This window comes from Staurois parvus, unplaced genomic scaffold (genome assembly GCF_062004578.1).
Source record: "Staurois parvus isolate SC_StPar_1 unplaced genomic scaffold, SC_StPar_1.0 ptg000153l, whole genome shotgun sequence".
In the NCBI taxonomy this organism is placed as follows: domain Eukaryota; kingdom Metazoa; phylum Chordata; class Amphibia; order Anura; family Ranidae; genus Staurois; species Staurois parvus.
This window is the reverse complement of record NW_028317949.1, coordinates 23,780,034-23,798,932: the sequence shown is the minus strand read 5'-3', so window position 1 is coordinate 23,798,932 and position 18,899 is coordinate 23,780,034. Positions and strand designations below refer to the sequence as shown.

General features: G+C 40.4%; 1 protein-coding gene across 4 annotated transcripts in view; it reads right to left on the bottom strand.

The window, feature by feature from the left end:
• Window positions 1-18,899, bottom strand: part of RELCH (RAB11 binding and LisH domain, coiled-coil and HEAT repeat containing) — a 214,323-nt gene that overhangs the window by 115,692 nt on the left and 79,732 nt on the right. For all 4 annotated transcript variants that reach the window (XM_089674859.1, XM_089674857.1, XM_089674858.1 and 1 more), the window contains 3 exons: window positions 9,021-9,134; window positions 4,977-5,168; window positions 1,347-1,438 (listed from right to left, as the gene is read on the bottom strand). In XM_089674859.1, coding sequence (XP_089530985.1) covers window positions 1,347-1,438; window positions 4,977-5,168; window positions 9,021-9,134 — 398 coding nt within the window. The remainder of the gene's footprint in view (window positions 1-1,346; window positions 1,439-4,976; window positions 5,169-9,020; window positions 9,135-18,899) is intronic.

The following is an 18,899-nucleotide window of genomic DNA, read 5'->3' as shown; positions in this document are numbered from 1 at the left end:
GTCTGGCGTCAGATGACACACAGATTAAATAAGTCCTCCTACATAAGTTGTACCTGTTTATCTGCAGTCTTCTCTACATCCATACAAAGTGCTGAATTTATAAAGCTGGTCTGAGACTTAAAAAAAAAAAAAAAAAGAAAAAAAAAAAAAGAGGGTGGAGACCTGAAATTACACACTGCAGAGTTCAGAGAGGAGAGCTCAGAGCTAATTGGAGGAAAGAGATACACACCCTCCACACAGCTCACATGTACAGAGCTGAAGCAATCAATCTGCTGGAGGTCCCTCCCCTATCACAATTTATCACTTGGTGTCATAAAAACTTGTCTGAAGAGGTTTGTGCCAATTACAGAGGAATGAAGCAGACAGAAATGACACTTAGTGCTCTGGATTGAGACAAGTACACAGTATAGAGGGATATGCTTTGTTCATACTGTATGTCTGAGGTTTACAACCACTTCAACTCTCATGATTTTGGAATGGGAAGTCCAACAACCTTTGGCCATATTATATATATATATATATATATATATATATATATATATATATAATTTTTTTTTTTTTTTTTTTTTTGTCTCAAACTGAGAGCATAAAATATTGCCATTAGAATTTAAACAAGCCACTAAGCAGTACAAAGACAATATATTCTTGTAACCTGATATTCAAATTACAGTAGTTTTGTTTGTGAATTTACAGTAGTTATGTTTGTGAATGTATATTTGGCTGTAAGTGATCATCATGTAATACAGACCAGTGATTACTTAGTACAATGTCCTAATTTATTGATAAAGTGATCTCTAACATCCTCTGCCCTTCTTAAATTATTAGTTATATCAAGGTTTCTGTACTTCATTCTGGCATTAACATCCTGACCACAGCCTTCTTACGCAGTATGTCAACTTTCCCCTATTCTGTCAAAGCCTTAAATACAATGAAGAGGATTCTGAACTCAGCATTTTAGTAAGCCCCTGTGCATTAATTCAGGAGCAAGGGGAAAGGAAACATAGTCCCACCATCCTTTGGCACATAAGAGGATACATACATGTATTAAGACTTAAAGAAGGAAAAAAAAAAAAGGAAAACCAAACTTCCATAAATGTAGAGTGTATTCGTTTCAAATGTATTTTATTTGTGATAGCCATACAGATATGCAAGTCCTACCTTTAACCATTTTAACGCTATGAAAATGGTTTCACTGAGGTAAACAGTAAAACTGTATTTTATAAAGAGTATTTTTTTGTTTAAAAGTATTTTTTAATAAGGAACCACACTTTTTTTTACCCTGTAATCAACTACAGTTTCTGCTCTAGGACTACATAGATATATATCCGAGCAGCAGTACTACATACCTCTGGAGAGTCGCAATTTGTTCCAGTAAAGCCACTTTTTCTTCATTGCACTGACTGATTTTATTCTCTAGTTCTTGAACTACTGCTGATGACTAAAAAGAAAATTGTGAAATGAATGTATTTGGCACTGAAGCAACATATACAGACATTCATTCCCTGTTAATCCCTGTGATTTGCAATTTAAGGCAAAGCTACGGCCATTCCATCAACAAGCAACCACTGCTAAGTCTGTGAAGATTCCATTTATCCATGGTATGGCTAGTGAGCGTCAAGTCACGTTCAACTGGAATTGTTCTACAAGGCTGAAGACATTTTGCTGCTTATCCTAGCAGCTTCTTTAATGCTGAAAATGGAGCTGAGTACCTGGACTATGTAACTCCAATGAGGCAGTGGATGTCAGTGGACATGGACAGAGTGACAAGGGGAAACACAAATGTTGTATACATAGCAAGAGTGTGGAAATTTTTTAAAAACTACTCGTCCAGGCATTAAAATCGGTGCCCCAATCTACTTGTCCCACATGACAATCTACTTGTCCGGATTAAAAAAAAATAAAAAATTTTTTTTAACCAAAACCATATTTAAACCTAAGGTGCTTTTAGGACTGTCTGGGGTTTTTAAAAACAAAAGGGGCTTTACTTAAACATTTAATATTTTTAACATTGCCCTGTGCATCTCCTCCTCCCCTCCCTGCCTCACTCCAACATCGCACCTGGGTACTAGCAGGGAGGAGAGAGACCTTGTAGTGTAATGAGCACCAATAGGGTGCTCCTCAGGAAAAGGGAGTGTCAGGCTTATCCTTTATCCCTTTCGCTGCCAGAGCCATTTTTGTGTTTTTTGCACATGTTTAAACAAATCATTTTAGGCCTGAAGATTACACAAAACCCAAAAACATGATATATTTTCTGGAAGCAGAAACCCAAAAGAAAAAAAATAGTGGTAGTTACAATTTTTATTTAACACGATATTACCACAAAGGTCTAGGAAATGCAAAATGTTTCTAAAAAATACACAATTAATTTTAGGGCAAAAAAAAAAAAAGGCAATAAATTGCCCAATTTTTTCCCTTATGTGATGAATTTTTGGTGAAAGGTTATCTTTATTGAGACATCCAGGGTAAAAAGACCCTGGATGTCGCCCTTGTACTCCACTGGATGTAATGCATTGAACATCACACTGCATTACATTCTTTCCCAGCCTCGATAGCTAGGAAATCGGTGAACGGGGACCCAGAAGTGATGTCACATCACTTCTGGGTCAGGGCAAGACTAAATTGGTCCCGGGCCCACAGATAGGCAAGCAAAACCCGGGAGATATAGCAGGTGGGGGGGGGGGGGTGTTTGGAGGTTGGCACTGTAATGGGCTGTGTGGAAGCAACTGGGCAGCAGCAAAGTCACCCAAATGCTTCCACCTGACAGATGAGTCCTGCTGCTTGCCCGCAGCAGTGCTAATTGAACATCCCTGATGAAGTAGAGCGGACTAGCAGACAAGTGTGCCATAATCCATAATATGGCAGGAGCTGACCCGCCCTGCAATTGCTAAATTTATACTTTATTAGTAGTGTAATTCATTCTTGAAAATTCCTTATTCTATATACTGTAGTAAAGGGTCGATGGTCTCTAAGACTACTCTCCATATACTCGATTTTTACTTGAATGGGATTATTGTAGGTTTCATAAAAACAGTTTAAAAGTACTGGGCCACATTTCTGGTTAGAGACAACAGGCACATATAGGGACATGCATACGATCCCATAAGTGTAAATAATCTAGGAAAGTAAACTAATATTGCAGTTACACATTAATATTTATACAGCCTCAAATACAAAATTTTGGCATACATAATTTAAAGCGGATCTTCAGGCAACATAGATTTACAAAGTTCCCGGACCCATCCTCCTGTAATGTAAAATAAATCATTTTTATTTCTTACCCTGCTCCTTCTGGAGACATCTGGAAAACCCTAGGATATCAGCACATTGCATCCATTAAAGCAAATGCTCTCAGCAGCCAGTGGAAGGAGACCGCAAGAACAAAAACATGCAGGCCACTGCTGAGGGTCGCAAACGTCCAGAGAACTTCCTTGTGATCACGATAAATTGTGCCAGCCTGTATCACAATATCAGTGTTGGAGCACTGCAGCACTAATTTGGGTGGAAGCATTGTGCTGGACAAATAAACTGTGCCTGCTTACAACAGTATCAGAACAGGCATAACTTTCATGAGCCAGATAATGCTGTAGCAACAGGAGAGTTCTCTGCTCTCTGGTCACTGATCATATGGTGGCCTGCATTTCCATCCATCTTAGCAAATTCAGTTACGGATATCTAACTGTAGGCATCCTTAGCCAAAGCAAAGTGGACTGAGGAAGCGGCTGAAGCTTTGATCAATGTACAGCAGGCAGCACTAGCATGCTGTTATCAGCAGTACCAGCTCTGAATTACAGAGGGGAGGTCGAGAACACCAGTCACTCAGCCTATAAGACCACAAGATAGATGTAGGCTGAGGTCAGGGCCATCTTTAATAGTGATTGGAACCTGGGAAAACATTTCCCCTACACCCCCCCAATTGCAATTTCGCTCTCTACCTGCTCTGAGACAAAACAAATAGAAGCTAGACTCCAAATCCGTTTACTACAGCAGATCAGGCAGAGATGGTGACTGGTTGCTAGAGGTGGCAGCATATCATTACTGCTCACTGACTGGTTGCTAGAGGTTATAGCACACACCACGGCTCACTAATTGGTTGCTAGAGGTTACTGCACATCCTTACCACTCACTGAGTACTTGCTAGAGGTTACTGCACATCCTTACCACTCACTGATTGCTTACTAGAGGTTACTGCACATCATTACTGCTCTCTGTTTAGCAGCTGATGAGTAAGTGGTAATGGTGTACAGTAACCTATAGCTGCCAAAGGTTACAGTACACCATTTGCAGCTCACTGATTGATAACCTATGCACCCCAAACCTCCCACAAACTCTCCGCTCCAACCCCCCTACCCTAACTCTACATGCCTGTTCCGCTCATCCTTACACCCACCTTCCTTACCTCTGTCTGCTTCTGCACACCCCATCCCCACCACTTTGCTTACCTTTGCAGAATAGGCTGATGGTAGGCTCAATCACCACAGTTGCAGGCAGGACTTTTAAGCATGTTTCTGTTTACCTCCCAGTGGGCAACATTCAGCAGAGGTGGTGGTGGATGGAACCTCAGGGGGGCATATTATACATATGAATGCTGCCTCTATTTACAAGGGAATGCCAGTTATTTACATGTGCATGCAGACATGATCTGGGTCATCTATACACTGCAATAGGGCAGAGCTGGGTAGTATAGTGACAACACTTCATATTGAGATACCAGGACACAGCGCAGGAGGAAGACTTCAAAGGGATAAGGGTATGTAAACCAGGACCTTTTGCCCTGCCTTAAAGACAGCCCTGGCTGAGGTGAACAGTCCTCATGACAGGATTGAGGTAGGGCAACCTATGAAGAAACTTTAATGGAGTCTGGGACAAGTTATTGAAAAACTGAAGGGCAAAACCATAAAAAAAACAAAAAAAACACAAATGTACAAATATTTGCGTGCCTACAGTTCAGCTTTAATGAATAATAAAACTAATCTCACCTGGAGAGGCTGGGGTTCCATTATTGATATCTGAGCACTAGGTAGCGGCTCAAGTTCATCTTCTTTTACAACAACTGCAACATCTGCAGTGTCTTTTACTACAGCCTGGTGGCTTCCAAAGTTACGATAAAGTTGCAAAAGGTCTGGAGGTTTTGGAATATTTAATCCTACATCATCCCACAATTCAAAGTCCTGAAGAGAAAATATAGAGGGTCAGGGTTCCAACTGCCTGGCTTAAATCTGATTAGCAGGTATAGAGACAACAGCAACTTTTTGGTTTTCATTCCAATAATTTTTATTGTTTGGAATATAGCAGTCTACAACATATATACTTGCACATGTTACATTTTGCAAACAGGTATGTCACCAGGTTTTCTAAGTGAAAACGTACACCCTGTCCCAAGGTCAAAGCAATTATTAAAAACCGTTCCTGATATAAATAGAAAAAAGGAATTAATATATGTAAATGATTTCTATACAATGGTAACAGAACTGGAATAAATTATATACCAGCCTCTCTCAACCTTTTCAACAGAGAGGAACCCCTGAAATAACTTTCTTGTCTCAGGGAACCCTTTGCTAAAATTTTTAATATCTACAACTCATGATATATTAGTATGATGGTCATTGGGAAGAGTTGCCCTCATACAGATCGCTAAAAAAAAAAAAATCAGTGTGGTGTCGATGGAAACTTATCTGAGAGGCAGAAATTACTAATTGTTTAAGGAACCCCTAGCAACCTTTGGAGGAATCCTGGTATATACTGTACCCTTAGATTTAGCGAACATGAGAAGAAGAATAGAAAAAAACAAAGGAGAAGAAAAAGTGTGAACAGATGTGCCTCATCTCTTCATCACTCTCACGAGTCCAGCTTACCACGCTACTCATTATTATACTGAAATGTATTGTATCCATGGGTCCCATATTTTTTTCAAATAAAGGCAATTTGTCAAAATCAACAACCTTTTTATTTTAACAAAAAAACTAATCAAATTCACAATACTATAAAAAGGATACATTTGGTAATTGTTAAATCCACTGCATATCACTTGAAACCCCCTGGATCAAGAGCATACAGAGGACCTTAACTTCAGCTACACTCATTGAATTCACTGCCTTAACCATTCAATAGTCAATTGTGGGAACCTCAAATCACCAATACTACTCACAACAGACTAAATGGCCATTATGGGGCTTACCTACGAGTATGTACGAATTCCCCCTGTATGTGTTCTGAACACTGTTTACCAGTGACAAAGTAAAAACACAGGTGCTGCTCTCAAAAAAAAAAGAATGATATTTTATTTTACTTTAAAAGAATCAAACACTTACCATCAGAGCTAGAAAAAAAAGTGACAAAGTGGTAGTATTGCCTGTATTTGAAACCTATAAACCTACACAGAAAGTTAATTATCAGTCATTTAATGGTGGTTGCTGCTTTTTGCTACCAAAATGGCTAGGCAAAGGACTACAAAAACAAGTTGGTTATTTTCTTCTAAGGGTTTATTGGATGTTCAAATGTCACTGCATCCTTTTAAAAAATATCTGTTGTGGACATCTGAAAGCATGACATACAGTATTCACCCATGAACAGGATTACAATCAATTTTACACAAACCACCTTGTACAGTATAGTTGCGGTTTAAAGCTGGCAGATTGTGGACTATTATGGATAAAAAAAAAAAAGAAAGAAAAAAACACCATGTTTAAATGGATAAGTTCCCCTTCTGGGAACATGTAACATGTTCCCTGCAATTTTAATAGAATAGTTATTTGTGAGCCACCAGGAGTTAACTTACTCTATTATTAGTGTTAATTGTGTGCTTAAGTGAATATTTATTAAATATTGGATCGCCAGGCACTAATTACACCCTCTCTAGGTGTATGAAATTAAACTATGAATTCTTATACTGTACCGCGCTCCAATATTATCAACCTTTTGTGATTAACCTTTTTTGGTTGTGTGAATTTCTTAATATACCACCTATAATCCAATCATTACTTACTTCTATGGTGCTTAAATATACAATTAACATAAATTAATTTATAAATATGAATTAAAAAATTATATGTGATTATAACAAATATTAATAAAAAATTAATGAAAAATTGGAATGTCAATACTATGTGAATAAAATACTAAAAAATTAATAAAACATAAAAAAAAAAAAAAAAAAAAAAAAAAAGGGAATGTCAATTATTTTCTTTAAATTTGAGATGGTGTTGTTATTCAATTTAGTTAATGTGATAAGTCTGTGTTGGCAGCTTGAACCTCTCCCTTGTCTCCTCTCCTCAGCTCAGCTTTCTCAATTGTGCTTTCTTCACTGGCTGCTTTGTTTATTCCTCCATATACGGAACATGCAGAGAAGGGAAAAGAAACATAGTGTCTTATCCGGGATATAAGTGATTTATTGCTCTTTGATCTCCCACTCACATTGTGTAAATGTAAATAACGCTTTGCATACAATGTATCAAGATCGTACTTCAGACAGCCTGGCTGATGTGTTTGCTTGCAGTAAATATACTCGCCGTTCCTCTGTGGATGCGTGATAACGTCACCGCCCCTCCCCTACGCGTTACGCTACAGGGACTCGTAGCTTCCTCTGGGGGATGTGGAAAATCCACATTTATATATTTACTGCAAGCAAACACATCAGCCAGGCTGTCTGAAGTACGATCTTGATACATTGTATGCAAAGCGTTATTTACATTTACACAATGTGAGTGGGAGATCAAAGAGCAATAAATCACTTATATCCCGGATAAGACACTATGTTTCTTTTCCCTTCTCTGCATGTTCCGTATATGGAGGAATAAACAAAGCAGCCAGTGAAGAAAGCACAATTGAGAAAGCTGAGCTGAGGAGAGAGGAGAGGAGACAAGGGAGAGGTTCAAGCTGCCAACACAGACTTATCACATTAACTAAATTGAATAACAACACCATCTCAAATTTAAAGAAAATAATTGACATTCCCTTTCTTTTTTTTTTTTTTTTTATGTTTTATTAATTTTTTAGTATTTTATTCACATAGTATTGACATTCCAATTTTTCATTAATTTTTTATTAATATTTGTTATAATCACATATAATTTTTTAATTAATATTTATAAATTAATTTATGTTAATTGTATATTTAAGCACCATAGAAGTAAGTAATGATTGGATTATAGGTGGTATATTAAGAAATTCACACAACCAAAAAAGGTTAATCACAAAAGGTTGATAATATTGGAGCGCGGTACAGTATAAGAATTCATGTAACATGTTCCCACCACTGCAGCCACTGCCTGGTCTCTCCCCTCCCAGTGACAGCAGTATGGGGAGAAGTTCGCTGTACTAGCTGTCACTTTTTGAAAACAGCCTGACCATGCAGGGCTCTGCTCACACAGCCGCATCATTCCTTCACAGAGTTCTGTGAATGAATGAACTACAAGTCCTGAAATCCTTTGCAGCTGTCGGCTTGTAGTTCTCAATGAACTACCAGAGTGCTTTTGAGAGCCGTGGCAGTTCATGGAGTATTCTTGTCACACCGTATCTACTTGCCCGTACCCATGGATGTACGAGCACACAGAAACACTGACAATTTGCACAAATCCTGCATGGTGCAATGCTTTCCAGGCAAAAAAAAAAAAATAGTAAATGCACATTTTTTTTACCTGCAAAAAAAAAAAAAAAAATTTAAAAAATGTAAATTTATTTATTTTTTTAATAAAAATAATTCCAAATACTAAACAAGTGCTTTGGAAATCAGCAGGACAAAAGTTTTATATTAATTCGTGGTAGGTCATGGCAGCTGGCGTTAGATCACATTTGGCATCTAATAGTAAACTATGGAAGGAAATTCCAAGAACAATATAAGCCACTAGAAGGATATCCTCTTGCCTTGCTAGGATATTCCTCCATATTGCATTGTTCTAAAATTGCCCTTTCCTGAGAAAAAGTCCCAGGACATTACGGTTTTTATACTCAGCCTTGCTACTTAAGAATGTTTCTATACAAATCGAGAATAAATATATTATACTTTAATATAAGAAGCACATTACCTGGTCATCATTTTCATCAGAAAAGGTTATAGAAGTAAGCTTGTTGTTATTTTTCAATAAATACTCATTCACAAGGAAATTTAGTGCTCTTTTTTCAAGAGGTTTAATAGGTTCCTAGAATAAAAACAGCAAAAGAAAGCAGTTATAACTATACATATATATGTGTTATTACTGAGAGGTGATGTCTATAGAAAAGCTCTTCCAATCAGGTAAGGAAAATGCTGCCAATACTCACTTGAATAACCGATACAATTTGCCTATACAAGCATTCCACCCATACCAGTATATGGCACCTCTAGAGCTGCCCTTGAGAATAAAAATGGAATGTATCGGGATGACAAATGTCTATGAGGGATTCATAGTTAAGAAATCCAGGACAGTTTGTTCATTTCATAACATTTCCATCAAACCACTACCATAGTTAAACATGACTGTTCTGTATATCAAGCAAGGCTCTACTTCTTAAAATATGGTCCTTGACAGGACAAAGAATATTGACCTCAGGGATAAAAGGGAATCCCAAGCTGCTAGAAGAAGGGAGGACTTTATACTGCAAACAGGCAAAAGTGTACACAATGGTTCAGTTCACCATCACTCCTAAAGGGGCAATGACTTTTATAACAGGTTAAATATAAAATAATGACAGAGTAATTTTCCACATAACTGGCAGAGTGTTAAATGAATGGTTTATAATGGTGGTTTAGGATTACAGTGGTGACTACATGCTTAAAATTTTAAAACTCCTAAGTTTTGAATTTGGGCACAGAAAGGCAACTGGCATTTTCTGAAGGGGTCAGTAATGGCAATCCATATATTTCTCTCCTGACAGGTGTACTAAAAGATGTTGATAGTCAACAATCAGTACAGATATCTAAATTAAGACAAGGAAACTGGCTACTAAATAAACAACTTCAACGTTGCCATGCTCCGATTCCAATGCATCAGCTCCAGTCTGCTTTTGGTACTGTAGTTGTGGTGGTGGGAAAGGGGGAAATCAGTGGTGAGGAGAAGCAACAGGTTTTATTTAGTGGCTTCCCATTGGACTCCAAAGTAACTCACAGGAATTCTTATCATGCTTAAAAATGATGTTTGAATGTGTATTTATTAGAATCCAAGCAAGAACATGTCACATCAAAAGTCAAATAAAGAGTATGTAAGCATAAACTGATGTTCAAAAGAAGTCCAATAAAAAGGTCTCTACAAAAACAACATTGCTTATAATATTCAGCTTAAAAAATGTTACATTCAATGGTCAAGTATAAAAATCCTGACCAAAAACAATAGCAGCTATACCTACCAGCATAACCTATGCAAGGTAAGAAGGTATGCAGTAAATGTAAAGGCCATTGGTAAGATGGTTACAGAGAGAGCTGCAGGGTTCGGTCCCATAATGCGACAATATTGAATTTCAATTACATTTCCCCTACTCTCCTCCCCTGTAGACTTGTTTACCTTAAGTGGAAATCTAATTTACTAATGGAAGATAATTATTATGAGATTATGCATTCTTAATTACTAGCAAGTGTTTACTATCAATTTACCTAGGGACCAATTAATACAAATACATGAGAATGAAAGAAAGAATATACAGTAAGCATATACATACTGAAAAAAAAAAAAAAAAAAAAGCATTTTCTCTCTACTATATTGCCCAAGTATTGGGCCAGCCCTCCAAATCATTTGATTCAGGTGTTCCAATCACCTCCATGGCTAAAGTTGATGAAATCAAGCACCTAGGCATGCAGACTGTTTCTACAAACATTTGTGAAAGAATGGGTCGCTCTCAGGAGCTCAGTGAATTCAAGTGTGGTACTGTGATAGGTTGCCACCTGTGCAATAAGTCCATCCGTAAAAGTTCCTTGCTACTAAATATTCCCCGGTCAACTGTTAGTGGTATTATAACAAAGTGGAAGCAACTGGGAACAACAGCAACTCAGCCATGAAGTGGTAGGCCATGTAAAATGACAGAGCGGAGTCAGCGCATGCTGAAGCCCACAGTGCGCAGAAGTCGCCAACTGTCAGTCAATAGCTAAAGACCTCCAAACTTCATGTGGCTTTCAGATTACTGTGAAAGGTTGCCTGTTCAATAAGTCCATTTGTGAAATTTCCTTGCTACTAAATATTACCCGGTCACCTGTTAGTGATAATATAACAAAGTGGAAGCAACTGGGAATAACAGAAACTCAGCCACAAAGTGGTAGGCCATGTAAAATGACAGAGCGGGGTCCGCACCTGTTGAAGCACAGTGCTCAGAAGTCGCCAAATGTCTGCAGAGTCAATAGCTAAAGACCTCCAAACTTCATGTGGCCTTAAGATAAGCACAACAGTGTGTAGAGAGCTTCATGGAATGGGTTTCCATGGCCGAGCAGCTGCATCCAAGCCTTACATCACCACGTGCAATGCAAAGCGTCGGATGCAGTGGTGTAAAGCATGCTGCCACTGGACTCTAGAGTAGTGGAGATGTGTTCTCTGGAATGATGAATTACGCTTCTCTGTCTGGTAATTCGATGGTCAGGTTTTGGTTTGACGGTTGGCAGGAGAAGGGTACTTGCCTGACTGCATTGTGCAAAGTGTAAAATTGGTGGAGGAGGAATTATGGTGTGGGGTTGTTTTTCAGGGGTTGGGCTTGGCCCCTTAGTTCACGTGAAGGGAACTCTTAAAGTGTCAGCATACCAAGACATTTTGGACAATTTCTTGCTCCCAATTTTGTGGGAACAGTTTGGGGATGACCCCTTCCTGTTTCACCATGACTGCACACCAGTGCACAAAGCAAGGTCCATAAAGACATGGATGAGCGAGTTTGAGGTGGAGGAACTTTACTGGCCTGACCTCAACCTGACGGAACACCTTCAGGATGAATTAGAGCGGAAACTGTGAGCCAGGCCTTCTCGTCCAACATCAGTGCCTGACCTCACAAATGCACTCCTGGAAGAATGGTCAAACATTCCCATAGACACCCTCCTAAACCTTGTGGACAGCCTTCTCAGAAGAGTTGAAGCTGGTATAGCTGTAACGGGTGGGCCAACTCAATACTGAAGTTAAAGATAGTTATTAAGAGGTCGTACAATAAATTACCGTATCACCCAGTAAATGGTCTCCATTCAGTAGCCAAAAAAGGCATGCAAAAAAAGAGGAGTTGTGAAAAGAAATTCACAAAGAAAGCGGCTACATTAAGAACAGAATGTGATACTCAGAAAAATTTCCAAAAATTATGCTTTATTACACATACAAATTTGACATATGGGCAATCGCCCTGGTTTACCATTACCTCAGTATGAGACAATACACACAGACCTAAAACCATATAAAATGACACCAGTACTGGTCTAAATGCATGTGCAACAAGGACAATGACTACACGAGTCTAAAGTCCCTGTAGCACAGGCGCATAGGTGGACACTTCCCAAAGGAGGTGTATACAAAAATTATACCATAGGTATACCATAACACGTGTTATAAATGTGTAGACTAAGCTACTACCAGATTGGTTATATCCCATACAGGGAATTTCAAAAAATTATACCATAGATATAAATATCACATGTATGCAATGCAGCAAGCACAGTATGCGTCAAAAAGAAGGAAATTTTTGCATAAATGGGTGGGTCTTAACCCACTATAAATAGGAAATTGAAATGCAGTTGTCTCATTGGTCCTGACGAAGCTGAGTGAGATACGCCCATCGGCGAAACGCGTTGACGTCATACGTCAGATACGTCACTTCCGGTCATGCGCATTAGGTGGAACGCACGCTGACCCACAGGGAGGAAGCCATTTCACATGCCATGAGGCAAGCCTAGGCAGCACAGGCGCCGAGAAGAGGCTGGAACCCGCGGTATATCGGCAGATGTCAGCGGTGGTTCCTTGGCCTCCCCGGCCTTGTATGGCAGCACCTATGAAGGATATTCTTTCCTCTCCTATTATCCATTGCACAGGTGGTGAGTGGACTGTTGCAGGACACAAGATATATGGTCCTATGTGACATATATGACCTATATATCCTATACAGAGTGAAAGCTCTTTCAGTGACTTTCCACATATTGTTTGTTTCACTACAGGATGGGGACATCATGGTGCTCTGTATAAGAAACAAGATATACCACATGTATCTCAACAGGCAGAAGATCTATTGGGATGTGTCTTGTTTTTCTCACAGAAAGTGGTATGTAGTCCACATGCAGTGGTGAAGAAACCATTTCAAGCAGTGCGCTGCTTTATGCATCTATCCTTCCATCCTGGTAAAAAATGGGGCATATTTTTATTCAAGAGCCCTAGGAAACAGCTGGTAATAATCACAGATGAATGGGCCCCAACCACTTGTGCCGGCATAGGAATGTGTTGCATCATTTACATGACATTTATGTTTTGTCTCATATAGGCCTAGAGGCATGCCTTCTTTTTGACGCATACTGTGCTTGCCGTACTGCATACATGTGATATTTATATCTATGGTATAATTTTTTGAAATTCCCTGTATGGGATATAACCATTCTGGTAGTAGCATAGTCTACACATTTATAACACGTGTTATGGTATACCTATGGTATAATTTTTGTATACACCTCCTTTGGGAAGTGTCCACCTATGCGCCTGTGCTACAGGGACTTTAGACTCGTGTAGTCATTGTCCTTGTTGCACATGCATTTAGACCGGTACTGGTGTCATTTTATATGGTTTTAGGTCTGTGTGTATTGTCTCATACTGAGGTGATGGTAAACCAGGGCGATTGCCCATATGTCAAATTTGTATGTGTAATAAAGCATAATTTTTGGAAATTTTTCTGAGTATCACATTCTGTTCTTAATGTAGCCGCTTTCTTTGTGAATTTCTTTTCACAACCCCTCTTTTTTTGCAACTCAATACTGAACCCTATGGACTAAAGACACCATTAAAGTTCATGTGTGTATAAAGCCAGGCATTCCAATACTTCTGGCAATATAGTGTGTGTGTGTATATTTTATACACACACACACACACACACACACACACACACACACACACACACACACACACACACACACACACACACACACACACACACACACACACACACACACACACACACAGTGTTCCATTGATCTATGCACACTTTATTATTAACATATTGATTTTGTTTCTGATATGTATTCATTGACAGTTTACTAAGGGCTGCCCACACTTTCATCATATTAAAAAGGTATACAGATGGTCCTTGCAATCCATTGTTTAGAATTCTACCAAATTCCACAATTTCTGGGTAATGTAAATGTGATAAATACTGTGGATACAGGTAAGCCCATAGTAAAGCTTACCTGTAGGTACAGTGACTATCTTCTAAACTTGTGGTGTTTAGGAAATATTCACACTGAAAGCAGCAGAAGACATCACCGGCACATATGCATTGCTCTCTGAAGGGATGTCATACAGTCAAAGAATTTACTTTTTCTTTATGTGTAAGTACAATATATATATATTTTTTTTTTTTACAAATATTGGGATAGTTTCTGGACCTTCTGCTCAGTGGGATTAAATCACTAAAGGCGTAGAGACTATTTACTTCGTGAACAAGGCAAAGCAGTGTTCACCTTGTATACCCAATAATGTACAAGGTAAATTAAAAACCAATAGTAAACCAGCCCCAGTGAGTTGGGTTCTTTTATAAATTGTGTTATCATCCTAACTATTGTAGCGCACAGTGGGAGAAAGGATAAAATAACAGCATTAAAGATTGCAGGTCTGCAGTTACAAACTATATGATAAATCGCTGCATAGAAAATTCCTAGTTTGTTTTTTAAACAACTGAAATCTGAAAAACTTCCACTAGGTGGCATAGAAAAGATGTAAAAGTGTAACTCTAGGAGAAATGTGACAACCTACAGCTTACATATTATAAATCACAAACACAACAAAGCTGGAATATGTTCAAATTCTGATCACTGATAAACCAATCATGTCTATTCTAAATCCATAAAGTAACATCCCTGAATGACTGATTCACTTCAAGATTAAAGAAAAATGAAAATCACTTCAGCGATCTATCAGTAACTAGAGGTGGGGTCCTCATGACTAGTGATGAACTTGAGCACATTCACAGTAAAATCTGAACGTACGTGTGAGACCACCAGGAATGGACGGGCTATTGTACAGATCAATAATCTGCCACTAGGGCATTCCCTGCCCAGCAGATCATGTCCTGGCCACAGATGCCAAAAAATTACACATCTGTCAGTTTTCTTTGTTTCTGGAAAATCACAAAAATTACATTTGTGCTCATTTACCCTTTCCTTGCTGGACCCTGCTGTCAATTTTTTCACTTCAGTAGTCAGACTTTTATTGCAATTTTCCACTTACAGCTTTCAGAGATGGTAAAATGCCCCCACAAATCAAGCATTTTTTTTTAAGAGCTCTAAATCGATGGAATAAAATGATGGCGACATTAAATAGCTGCAAATAAATGACCACAGAAGCCTCCTTTTAGGATTGCAAATAAGATCTGCGGGGAGAGCGCCGCTGCAGGAGGAAAGCACACTAAAAAGGGGAGCTAGGGGGCAGCAGAGAGCATACAGAGGGGGCAGAGGACACAGAGCGGCTGATGGAGGTATGGTCATATTATTAATGAATGGCTGTGATCCAAGGCCTGTCAGTCACTGTCAGCTATTCACTCATCAGCGGAAGCAAGGGGGACCATTCTGCAAGAAGTTCATGGTCGCCAAATCACCCATTTGCTTCAAGCAAAACGATACGGTAGACTCTTCCTTCAGAAATACATTACTGTACACAGCAGGATTCAAGCTGGGGGGGGGGGGGGGGGGCACTCTCTGACACCATCAGGGCTTGGCACAGTGATATCATTCAATGGTTTGAACATGAAAGGAGCGTAGGAATGACCTCAGTTTGCTGCTGTACCTTTTATCATCCAGTCACAGGCAGGGTAGGGTGCTGTACCAGACAGAAGTGCTGTCTTCAGAGAGGTCTAGGACCCGGCAATACTGTCTGGCAGGGATGCCAAGACCACAAGACTGGCTGAACACAACTGCAAATCCTCTAGCAAGTAATTCAAGTCACATGAATTAATTTTTAACTGCGTATTTGTTTTTTTCACACTCTATACCAGTGATGGCGAACCTTTTTGAGCCCGAGTGCCCAAACTGCAACCCAAAACCAACTTATTTCTTTCAAAGTGCCAACACTGCAATGAAACCTGAATATCGAGCTTTTGGTTTAGAAAAAACAACTCGTACAGTAGTGCAAACTAATTAACAGTACAGGGATGACCAGAGACTGCGGACATAGTACAGGAGATGACCAGAGACTGCGGACATAGTACAGGAATGACCAGAGACTGCGGACACAGTACAGGAGATGACCAGAGACTGCGGACAGTACAGGGATGACCAGAGACTGCGGACATAGTACAGGAGATGACCAGAGACTGCGGACATAGTACAGGAGATGACCAGAGACTGCAGACACAGTACAGGGATGACCAGAGACTGCGGACACAGTACAGGGATGACCAGAGACTGCGGACACAGTACAGGGATGACCAGAGACTGCGGACAGTACAGGGATGACCAGAGACTGCGGACAGTACAGGGATGACCAGAGACTGCGGACAGTACAGGAGGTGACCAGAGACTGCGGACAGTACAGGAGGTGACCAGAGACTGCGGAAAGCACAGGGATGACCAGAGACTGCGGAAAGCACAGGGATGACCAGAGACTGCGGAAAGCACAGGGATGACCAGAGACTGCGGAAAGCACAGGGATGACCAGAGACTGCGGAAAGCACAGGGATGACCAGAGACTGCGGAAAGCACAGGGATGACCAGAGACTGCGGAAAGCACAGGGATGACCAGAGACTGCGGAAAGCACAGGGATGACCAGAGACTGCGGAAAGCACAGGGATGACCAGAGACTGCGGAAAGCACAGGGATGACCAGAGACTGCGGAAAGCACAGGGATGACCAGAGACTGCGGAAAGCACAGGGATGACCAGAGACTGCGGAAAGCACAGGGATGACCAGAGACTGCGGAAAGCACAGGGATGACCAGAGACTGCGGACAGTACAGATGACTGCTGACCTTTGGGGAGGGAGGGGGAGCGGGTACCTGAATTTGACAGGTACCCGCTCTTATTTCCGCAGAGTTTTTTTTTTATCTTACCTGTTCCTTTATCCAGCCGCGCGCTGTCTTCCCGGCTTCTGTAGTGTGGGCGCTCGTCGGACAGCCGGATGCCCAGTGCGCATGCGCGAGAAGCGTTGCGCTTTGCGATTGGTCCGGCGGCTCCTGGGATCTGTCATGTGTCCCAGGTACTGCCTTACCATTCACAAAGAGCACTGCTTCTTGCGCATGCGCACTTGGGACCCGGCTGTCACGCACACTACAGAAGCCGGGAAGACAGCGCGCCGCTGGATAGAGGAACAGGTACGGTCCCACTGCAGAGCTGAGCGGCCGGCCCGGTATTCTGACACGGCGGCGGTGGAAATACCGGACCGGCCGCTCTATATTCGCTCCATAAGACGCACTGACATTTTCCCCCCTTTTTTGGGGGAAAAAAAGTGCGTCTTATGGAGCGAAAAATACGGTATTCTCCTGGCGTGCCCACAGATAAGGCTCGGCGTGCTGGCTGTGGCACGCGTGCCACGGGTTCGCCATCACTGCTCTATACTAATACCTAAATACAGCAAGGGAAATATAGTGGTGGAATTGGCAAGCTGACAACAACCAGCATTTATTTATTTTTTTTTTTAAATACTGCAGAGTATGGAGGTCAGAATGTCCACATTCTTTCCTTAGTGCAGCTGAATTTCCTCCTGCCGCTGCCAAACCCTATCAGGTCTGTGTAATTGACAGCAAGCAATATGCCAGTCTCTGTACACCAACTTACATTTGGTCTTGATCACTTCCAGTTTCATATCTATGAACTGGAGGGAATTAATTTTTAATCTGATGCAGCAATACTATCTAGGTAATCTTTTAAAAAGTACTAGAATCTGACACTCTCTTTGTAAAGCTACCAAAACTGGCAGCATAGATTTTTTTAATTTGGTGCAAGACCTTTTAAAGCAGTGGTTCTCAACCTTCCTAATGCCGTGACCCTTTAATACAGTTCCTCATGTTGTGGTGACCCCCAACCATAAAATTATTTACGCAGTAATTATAATTCATGAGTGTCGTTTTACCTCCAATACTGCTGCTTTCAACACAGCAGCTGCTTTTTACACAGTAGCTGCTCTTTACACATCGGAAATATGTGTTTTCGGATGGTCTTAGGGGACCCCTGTGAAAGGGTCATTCGACCCCCAAAGGGGTCGCGACCCACAGGTTGAGAACCACTGTTTTAAAGGGTCATACCACCAGAAATGTGACGCTAAGGTTTTACAGAGTGTCTTTTGATCTCTGAACTCGGAGTACATGGTGTCAGCCCTGCCTGCTTCATTTCGGATGCATCACAAAGACATCACCTTATTTCCATAACCTCTTCTTGTGCAGAGACAGGTAAGATCAGGATGGTGATCAGTTCACAAGATTTCTGACAAAATAAACCGCTATTTTTTGCACGTATTGAACAGATAGAACAAAACACTTTCAATGGTATATTTACCAGACCAAAAGGGAACTAACAAGTCCGGTTTTACATGCACTATGATAAACACTAGTAGTAACACAAAACTCCAGAAGTCAATGGAACGCTGATTTCCTGATGAACAAAACAGAACCAACGCTCAAATCTTCATGCAAACCAAGGACATGTCAAAATGCCAACCGAAGAGGTGCTGCCCTTCTGAGATCGGGTAATCTGGCCACTAGTGTAAAAAAAAAACAAACAAGGGCGCACTCTCATCATGCATTACCGTGGTAATCCACGTATTTATTAATAAAAAAGGATTATATAC